Source organism: Heliangelus exortis, chromosome 15, assembly GCF_036169615.1.
Source record: "Heliangelus exortis chromosome 15, bHelExo1.hap1, whole genome shotgun sequence".
In the NCBI taxonomy this organism is placed as follows: Eukaryota; Metazoa; Chordata; class Aves; order Apodiformes; family Trochilidae; genus Heliangelus; species Heliangelus exortis.
In genome coordinates, this window is record NC_092436.1 from 3,782,744 (window position 1) to 3,792,673 (window position 9,930).

The 9,930-nt window shown below is 45.4% G+C and overlaps 2 protein-coding genes across 3 annotated transcripts in view; both read right to left on the minus strand.

The window, feature by feature from the left end:
* Positions 1–8,566, minus strand: part of KLHL3 (kelch like family member 3) — a 54,817-nt gene extending 46,251 nt beyond the window's left edge. The window contains exon 1 of the mRNA XM_071758461.1: positions 8,476–8,566. The gene's annotated coding sequence lies outside the window, so the exon portion shown is untranslated. The remainder of the gene's footprint in view (positions 1–8,475) is intronic.
* On the minus strand, positions 5,722–8,611 carry HNRNPA0 (heterogeneous nuclear ribonucleoprotein A0). Of its 2 annotated transcripts, XM_071758471.1 has the most exons (2): positions 8,476–8,611; positions 5,722–8,225 (listed from the first exon to the last, which is right to left on the minus strand). In XM_071758471.1, the coding sequence occupies exon 2, from the start codon at positions 8,019–8,021 to the stop codon at positions 7,086–7,088; it is 936 nt and encodes a 311-aa protein (XP_071614572.1). In that variant the 5' UTR covers positions 8,022–8,225; positions 8,476–8,611; the 3' UTR covers positions 5,722–7,085. The 2 variants fall into 2 exon arrangements, with proteins under 2 accessions (XP_071614572.1, XP_071614571.1); XM_071758470.1 differs by lacking the exon at positions 8,476–8,611 and having other exon boundaries at positions 5,722–8,386.
* Between the last annotated feature and the right edge of the window lie 1,319 nt (positions 8,612–9,930).

A 9,930-nucleotide genomic window follows, 5' to 3' on the forward strand; every position in this document is an offset into this window, starting at 1 on the left:
AGACAGGACTCAAAGGAGCTCTCTCTAGTAAGCAGAGCATCATTATCCCAACAGTGGTAGAAAGAAAACAATTAAACGAGCCCGAGTGAAATCAAAGAGTGAAGGACTTTGGCCAAATTTGTTACCTAGTAAACTCAAGAGATTACTAAAACTTGAAAAGGTTCTAAATAACCACAGAGGGAGAGCTAGGAATTTAGAATTGAGGTCTCTCACAACACTACAACCCAGCCAGAGAGTCGGAAACTTTAGAGAAGGGGGGATACCTGAGGGATGAAATAGGAGTAAACTGTTTGCAAACACAGCTGTTAGGGCTGAGCTTTTATACAATGGCAAGGTGAGCACAGCCCCTGCCCAGGGCCATGCCCTGCCCATGTTGTTATTTGTTCATCAGGGGGTGTGGTTGGGAGAGGGAGGATTTCCACTGAAGTAACAAAAACAAGATTATTGATAAAAAGAGTCCAGTCCAAAACACTACTCGTGTTTTATCCAGCATTACTTTAAAAAAGTCAGTGGTGGAAATAGGGACCGAAGTCCTGAACTTTGCATCCTTCCCTCCAGGACGTTGTGGAAAGCAAAATTTCTTACAAAATAGAATAAATCCATCATAAAATCACAGAAAGCAACAAAAGTTCCAGGAATGACAGAAATGACAGAAGAGACTGAGATGGTATTAAGCTTTTATATTTACTAGATTACAGCCTAACAGCATGCTTTCAGGTGTGCAGCCTTGCATGCCTTTTAAATCAGAACAGCATTCCCAGTGAGAACATGGCTTTTGTGAGACAAACTGGTTGGCAATTGCATGGTATAGAGTGGCATTTGACAACTGAAATATTTGCAGATCCTTCAATTCATTCTGCTTCTAAGGAATTTTTCTACAGTGTTCATCAGTGACTTGTATTTCCATGGTAGAGAGCAAATGTACATCTTGACACAACTCCAGCCAGAAACTTCATCCCTTTCTAAAGTGGCATCTACTCCTCACTGCATTACACAAGAAAAGATACAGGTAGTTTAACAAGTGTAGTTTAACAAGTGTGGTATGTACCAAAACTATACATAGATCTACATAATGGTTTGGGGTGGGTTTTTTGTTGTTTTTTTTTTTTTGAGGAAGAACTGTTCTTTCCCAATCAGTGTATTTTCCATTTGTGAAAGCATTCAGGAAGAAAAGTGTATACACCAGAATAAGAGGGTTAATATCCAGATGCTTCAGACAGATGGCATTATTACTGACTGGGCCTGACATCCAGTTTTCAAAGATAAGGAGCTTTGGTTACTTGGATGGCTGACAAGCTGAGAATAGCCACTGCTCTGAGCTTGGTGTAATACCAATAGGCAATACCACCACTTGGCCTAACAGATTTTTAGCCAAGAAAAATTACAAGAAGATCAGTGGCACTGAGAAAGTACTTAAGAAAATGCTGTTGCAGCTTTCAACAGCTATTGTCAAAGGCTGAACCAGGAACAGAGAACAGCACTTAAGGTTTGGGTTTTGGTTTTGCTACAGCCCAGACCTGAAGTGCTCAATCTTTCCAACACTCAGAAAGTAGTACTGGAAATAGAAGAATCTGAAGAATGTCTTTTCTGCACCAAAACACAGCTTCTTTACAGCCTCTGCTCTTCCAGTGCTCCCACTACCCAGTTTCCCCAAGACATGAATATTTTTAAGAATGCAGATATGATTTAAAAACTCTCAGAACCATATGAATACGAGGTATCAGTTCAAAAGGGACTATCTATCTCCTCTCCTTTATATTGAGCAGAGTTCTGGGAGCAGAGAAAACAAAAATACTAAGATTGACCAAAAGAACCATCAAGGAGGACAGCACTTGACTCCCTCAGCCCTTTTCCAAGTCTTAATATACAGGTGAATGATGGCAAATACATACAGATATACAGCAGAAAGACTTTCATCAGGTCATAAGAACTACACATCTGACACCTACCAATTGTAGTACTTACATTAGAGTACAAAGAAATACTCATTAAAGGGAAGTGGATAGAAAGGTAATGTATGTGTGTGCATATACATGCACATACCAGAAATAATTGAGTAGTAGTACTTCAATAAACACCTAAAAAAAAAGCTCATTGACAAAAGCAAATAGAGCTTGTTCAGGCTGGCTCAGAACTCTGTCGTGTGCTTGCATTGTGAAACAGATTTTAAAGCAAAGCAGGGGTGTAATTGTTTTATTCATTTAAGAAATACAAAAATAACAAGCAGGAAACTCATCTTTAAGGGATTCATGCATCAGATCACAGAATGAGTTATCCAAAAGTAGTGGGGGTTTTTGTAAACTACATCTCTAAGGTGAAAAACTGACTTGTTGGGGGTTACACTTTCAATCACCTAATGCTAACCCTAGGAATTATATACAGACACATAATTTGAAAAGCATATTGGAAATTACTTCTTCCTATTAAATGGTTTAGAAAGCAGAGGTCTGTAACAACATAGCACATAAACATGGTACAAGCAGTTGATGATGTGAGGAACACTAATCCAGAACAGCTACTACAGGACAAGCAATCCTTTGTAAAAAGACTTGGTGTAAACTGCCTTCTATGGGAAAACCAAGCATCTCATGAACTGTAGGAACAAAATCCCATTCTCACAAAACACACCATGGTTTTGTTTACTGTGTGCATATTCTTAATTTGATTTCTTAGAAATTAATTAACAATGTAACCCAAATATTTGTATTTTTAGAAGGAACATTCTAAGGTATGGAGAAAAAAAAAAAAGATGCTGCTCTATTTTCAGACTTCTCTGGGAGGTTGGGGTCCTCAGCACCACTCAGGCACAGACCCTTTTCAGCAGCAATAGGAATGTCACTATCTCGTGACACTGCTATCTGACAGAGCAGGATAATAAACCAGTGGTCTGACCTACACTATCCACTTAGGTCTTTCAATGGTAAATGAAAATAATTTGCTTTACAGAAGGGATCCAAGGTGGAGGGGGGGGGGGAATACCATCAAGCATCGAGCATGTAAAAATTACATTTTTAGCTATCTTAGGTGTCTCAGCTTCACTGATGGTTAAAGCATGCATGCCCAAGCATCCCACAGAGCACACCTCTTGTCAGTGCCCCCCAGCAGATCTGCCCTCCTGCAAGCAGAGCTGCAAGTCCAAGAGCTGCCATTGCAGCTGCAACACTGGCAACTTCTCCAAGACCCCAAAAGCTCACTCCCTTCCCAAGGGAATCACTGTCCACCTCAATTTACTACACAAGCCCACAGGGCAAGGTGCAGCTCTGATTTATCAAGTCTGTAATGCACAGAGATTTCCTGTGATCAAAGCTGTTTCAGCTGTTACTGCTGTTCCAAACTACCTTTTTCATCACCTCATAGTAAAACAAAAAGTGAGAGGTACTTTATCTGACTCGAGCAAGTATCAGCTCATTATGCATACAGGTGTTCAGTATGGGTCTTTTTAATGCAGTAGTCATCAGTTTTATAAAAGTGTATGCTAGGTGAATTTTATTAGCCAAATAGAATGTACAAGTCACATGAGAAGCAGGATAAAGACCAAGTTATGCTTCAGAGCAGACATCACTACACACTACTATCCAAAAAACTGCACGCATAACGCCACACGGGGCTATACTGTGACACTGAAGTCTCTGAAAAGGTCTGTTTTGGGGAATGTCTTTACATGCAGATTACAAAAATAAAAACACCTGTGTTTTAGGAAGACCACAGCACTTCTACTGTATGAAATGCTGAAAGTAGATTAATTACTTTCACTTCCCATTTTCAGAGGTTACTTTCACTTCCATTCCTACAGGTGAAACCAACATAATCAAGCATTCGTTCCTCAACAGAAAGCCATTAAACTGAGATAATTTCCAACACCTATATTCCAGAACTGAGCTACCAAGAAACAGAAAACTCATTTCCATTCCATCCCTGACAATCCCAGAGCAACTGTGCAGTCAGAACTCTACCATGCCAGCTTCAGACTTCACCTTACTTCTTCCTACACACCTCTAGGCAGACAGGTCAGAAAATTAGGAAATATCCTTAGCAACTATGCAGAGAATCTTTAAGTCACTGTGGTTTTAATGCTGCCCAATACACCTCTTTCTATCTATATAGCACTGTGTGCCCTGCTGTTACTGCCCCTTATCAAACAACAGCTTACAGGAGCCTCTCCAACCTTACCTCCATGGTCACAACAAAGCTCTTGCTCCCAAAAGAGGTCAGAGAAGAGCAAGTCCAAGCTACTCAAGATGCTCAGCACATAACATGGTTAAACAGATGACTTTTGAGAAGTCAGGCAGCATACTCCCTAAAACAAGTGCAGTTTCTGGAATCTACTTTTTATTTTAGAAGACATTAATCCTGCAAGAGGACTACTACATGCAGATAATCAAACAGCATGTTTCAGTACAGTTCTCACAGTCAAGGTACAGCTTGGCAAAACTGTCAGATTTCACACATGAAGTCACTTTTTTAAAACTTGTCTCTTGTATTCTTTCATGGCACAAACCACATGCAAACACCAGTGAGGCTGTAGTTGGTGCATAAACCTTTACCTTCCCAATTCAAATGACAAGCCATATCACAGAAGTAAATATAACTATTTCTTTCAAAACCAGACTATCCCTTAATAAGGTTGGAGCAATTCGCCACTGTCAAGAAATTAAATCACATATCCAAACAACAAACACCTACAACTCCATAGTCCATTTCAGCTACAAAATGGAAAGCTGTGCTTCAAGTGACATTCAAAGATGACGGTCCCAGTTTTAAAGTGCAAAGGTAAAGTCAAAAAACTTCAAACCCAGTCAAGGGAAATAAAACTACCTGAAGCTGTCTGCCAACAAGAGCTGGTACTTGCAGTTTTAGAAACACATCTCTGAAATGACAACAATGTACCAGTGATACTGGTTCACAACAGCAGCTAACAAGCTTTTGAGATTAAAAATAAAAATTACAATATGATTGCAAATAGCAACTTGGAACCTCTTTGTATAAACCAAACCAGATAATCAGATTCACTGTGAGACATACATTAATCACAATCAAGAGGAAGGTCAGCTCTTGGTTTTAATCCTGGTGATACCAAGAGGTTGTCCTGTTCACAGATAATTGATGCTAGTTTTACTTCTAGCAGCAACAAGACTCATTTCAATATCAGCACTAGGTTAGACTGACATCAAACAAAACTGACAATGCCTTGAAATTTCATGCAAAATCCTTCATCCCAGAAGCAAAGCCCTGGACACTTAACCTTTCACTGCCACCTGTAGGAATTCTGTGCATATCTGGAACATCAGCTTTTAAGATGCAGAACCATAAAGCACCAGCATTGGAGACTTAAGTGCTTAGGAACCTGAAGTCAGATTTTGTACTTTTTTAAGATCCATGCCCCGTGTCACACATACTCTCACTCAAGCATATAAGGAATTCAGATCTTTATTTTGTATCCATAAACCCATAAACGTTACTGTTCTGTATTTCTATGCAGGAAGGCAGTATTCCCCTAAGACATTATGCTTTTTAATAAACAACAAACTTTAATTCTATTGCGTGAAAGGGCTACAAATATACATTTGTTATTCAAGCAGACTACACAGATGTTTTTGCTTTACAACTGGCACCTGTTATGGTACACTTAGCTGGCTCATTTATTGTAGCACTTTGCCCACATAGGTTAGATGATCACTTTTTGAAATACGGGCAATTGCAATTATTTAAAAAAAAAAAAAAAAAAGAAAAAAAAGAAGGAAGAGAATATGTGCTGAGGCAGGTATTGCAAATCCATTCCTTTTTTTCCAGTCAACACTCATGAAGCCCATCTTTTTTTCACATGCAGATGTCATTGCATTCTATGCCAGTCATCTAGTGGCATAACTTTCAAAAGTCTAGTGAAAGAGTTAGTGAAGGGATTTTACTCCTGCTGTAAAGAAGCCTGCAGCAAAGGGGCTGCCATCCTGTGGGTAGATGGTGCTGCAAGAGATTTTCAGGGAACTTTAACGAAGCACAATAGTTCAGAGTGAAAAGTCTGTCAACCCAGTTCTATGGAAACAAGTATGTGTTTAATAGAGGGAATAAATGTTGACCCTTTCCTGGAAGGAATCATACACAGACAAACCAATAAGACGACTTGGAACTCAGCAATTGGAAATTCTGAACATTTGTATGAATGAAGCACATACTTAACACAAAACTATTTCTTCAAAACTACACAGTACATACGTTGATGGAGAAGCCCTATATAAAACAAAATCGACCAACCATGTCAGCATGTCAAACTGCCTAGTACAAGATGGTGGATGAACACAAACTGTGTGAGAACAAATATTCAAAAAACAGACCACATCCACGGGTTAGTACTTTTAAAAATTTCTCTGTCAAGTGTTTGAAAACCAGTAAATCCACCAGGGAGGCAGCAAAAAAGCGAGTCAGGACCTTTACTGGCAAGAAAATATTTACTCTAAGTACATAGAGATTTTAAAGCAGAACACTTGCTTTGAACCTAGAAAAGCCTTAAAACCGTACGGAATGGATCCTAGGAAAAAAAATTAGACATGTAAAGGTCAATGAACACAATGATTTATTTAAAAAATAAAAAACGTAAAAACGATTTTTTTTCCTCCTTTACAGAAATGTTAATTTCAGTCATGGGATCCGAGTAGATTTTGTAGAAAAAATGTAGTAGCCAGGTATCGAGTCCTTACAACAAAGGAAATTCCCCCGTAACCCTCCCCAGTTTTTACTCCAGATCAGCAAGACACTTCCCTCCCCGTACCCCCAAAAAACAAATTAAAACAAGACATTTTTCGCTGCTAGTATAAAAACGACCAAGGTCCAAGTAATAATAAAAAAATAGAGTCCATCAATGACTGTAACACAAAGTATGTGTATGTGGGGCCCAGTCCATCTTCAGAGAGAAAGAAGTGGCACGGGCAGCAGAGGCGACCCCGAGGGGGCATTTAGGAGCTGCTCCCACCGCAGGGAGGCATTTAATAGGAGCTGCCCTTCGGCGAATGAGGGGAGAAACCATTTAGAAGCTGCCCCGTATAAAAGGGAGGGCTCTCCACGCCACCCCCAATGAGTATGGGCGCTCCCGCTCAGAAAGAGCCGCCCCCGTAGCCTCCCCCACCGTAACCTCCTCTGTACGGTCCACTGTTACTGCGGCCCCCCCAGTTGCCGCCCCCTCCTCCACCTCCTCCGCCGCTCTTCATGGGGCCGTAGGAGGACTGGTGCTGGCTGTAGCTGCCGAACCCGCCGTACCCGTTGCCGTAGTCGCCGCCTCCCCCGCCGCCGCCGCCTCCGTAGGAGCCGCTGCCATAGGAGCCGTAACCGCCGCCGCCTCCACCGCCGTAGCCACCGTAACTATTGTACCCGCCGCCTCCTTTGGACAGCCCGTTGTGATCCCGGTTGCCGGAGCCGCCGCCGCCCCGACCCCTTCCTCCTCCTCTGCCTCCCCGGGAGGGCCTGGAAGAGCCGCCGCCGCCCCCGCCCGACTGGATGTCCTCCTTGGGCACGGCTTTCTTGACCTCCACGCGGTGGCCCTGGATCGGGTGGAACTTGACCACGGCCGCCTTGTCGGCGGCGTCGTGGTTCTGGAAATAGACGAAGCCGAAGCCGCGTTTCTTCCCGCTCTGTTTGTCGGCGATGATCTCGGCCTTCTCCACCGGGCCGAACTGGCTGAAATGCTGCACCAGGTCCCCTTCGCCTACGTCCCCTTTGAGGCCGCCCACAAAGAGCTTCTTCACCTTAGCGTGGGCCCCCGGCTTGGCCGAGTCCTCCCGGGACACGGCCCGCTTCAGCTCCACCGCGTTCCCGTCCACGGCGTGGGGGGAGGCGGCCATGGCGGCGTCCGCCTCCTCCACCGCCGAGTAGGTGACGAAGCCGAAGCAGCGGGAACGTTTGGTCTGCGGGTTGAGGACGACCACGCAGTCGGTGAGGGTACCGTAGGCCGCGAAGTGTTCCCGCAGCCCGGCCTCCGTCGTCTGCACGTTCAGGCCGCCGATGAACAGCTTGCATAGCTGCGAGTTCTCCATGCTGCCGCCGGTGCCGGGGCTGCGCCTGGGCCTGGCGCCGAGACTCCTCCTCCTGTTGGGGGGCAGCTCTGAAGGTTTTCTCCCCCCCTTCTCCGTTTTGCCGCTTCTTCCCCCGCGCTTGCTGCGAACAGCGCGACCTCCCGGCTGCGGCAGCCGCCGGCGATGGCTCCCTCGGCCTGGCCCAACGCCTTCGCTTCGCCTCACCTGACCAGCAGAAGAGACGGGGCGTCCCGGCTGCCGCCGCTCCCACAGACGGGGGTGGGGGCGGGGGAGGGAATGGGGGAAAACACAGGCACGCACAAAATGGCGGCTGCGACTTCTCGGGAGCTCGGCCGGCGACTGGCGCCCACACAAAGGGGACGCCGGGAGCTCCGCCCCCCCGCACGCCGCCTCTCCCTCCCCCCGCGCCGCCGAGCCCAATCGGAGCCCTCCGCCGGAACCCTCCGCCACTCACCTCTAGGGGCGGCGTCCCGGCCGCGATCGACGGGCTCGGTGACAAATCGGCGGCCGCGACCTCCGCCGCGCGTCGTCAGAGCGCCCGGGGGGTCCGGCGGTGAGGGACGCGGCGCGCAGCCAATAGGCCTGCGCTGTAACGGCGCCGGGGGACGGGGTAGGGGGCGGGGACAGCGGCCGGGACCGCCCGAGCCGGTGCGTGGGGGCCGCGGCGGGAGCCAATCAGCTGCCTCCGGACCCGCCGCGCGCTTTCTCCCCGGAGGCTCCGCCCCGCAGCGCGCGGGAGCGTTTGAAACGGGGACCGTTGGGCGGCACCCACTGAGCGGGACCCGACCCGGTCCGGTCCGGCGTGGCCCGGCCCGCCCCAGCCTCGCACCTGCACCGCTTCCATTCCCTGCTCGAGGGGTTTTAGGGTTCCTTTTGTCCAGCTCCTCAGGCGTGTCCCTGGTCCCGAGTGCTCCCAACCACCCAATCTGTGCCCTCGGGCAGCCGCTGTCTGGGACTTCACGCTACACTTTCCCTGACCCCCAATCCTATCACTGCCTCCCCACTCTTAAATCTCTTCTTAGTTCTAAAAGTGAAGTATTTTCTTAGAGAGCCGTTCAAGGCTGTGCGAGTCCTACAAAACGACTAATAAAGAAATTTATTTCCATATATATATATAGATTTATTTTAATTTAATAGGCCAGCTTGATTCCAGGACCATTTTCAATATGCTAAATTTATCATCAGAAACAGGAATTTAATTTCTTGGTTTAGACCCGCTGTGGTTCGTATTAGAAATTATCTGGGAGATCAGAACTATTGGTGTGGTGAAGCCTTCTTTCCTCGGAGCTGGAAAGGTCATTTCACATTTCACAAGGCACATTAGCACCTGCACCACAGTTTCTGAAACTCCTGTTAACTTTCTTAGTCCTCCTCACAGATCCATGTCTAACCTGGTTGTGACACCTTCGGTGATGGCAATCTCACAGTTTTGTCAGGTAACATCTTCCCTTCTTCATTATTTCCATGCTGAGATAAAGACACTTAAGACACTCAGACAATCTATGAAAAAAAATAACCACATCTTCAAATATATTAAGCATAAACCTCAAGCTCCCATGAGGTGTTAAAGCATCCATAGAGTACTCAGATCACTCACCCTCTTTGTGAAGAAATTATATACATATATATATATATATAAAAATATATACTGTGGGCTTTACACTTCCTCTGTTTGGGCACCTCTCCCTTCTACTTTGTTCCTTGCCTTCTGTTGCTTTGATTTTTCAGGCACTACATCCTGAAAAGCAGGTCTGTCTTGCCTTATCTATGATGATAATACCACAGATGTTTTTCAGACTATTTTAGGACACTGTTCCCTATGAAAGGGTCATATTTCCTCTGCCAGTTAACACAGGTTAAGAGTATTATTTCTGACCACCACAGTATTTGTATTTGACACGTAAGAGCT

What these genes read in the sequence shown, in the direction of transcription:
- HNRNPA0 (XM_071758471.1), bottom strand. Translation starts at nt 8,021, where the DNA reads ATGGAGAACTCGCAGCTATGCAAGCTGTTCATCGGCGGCCTGAACGTG.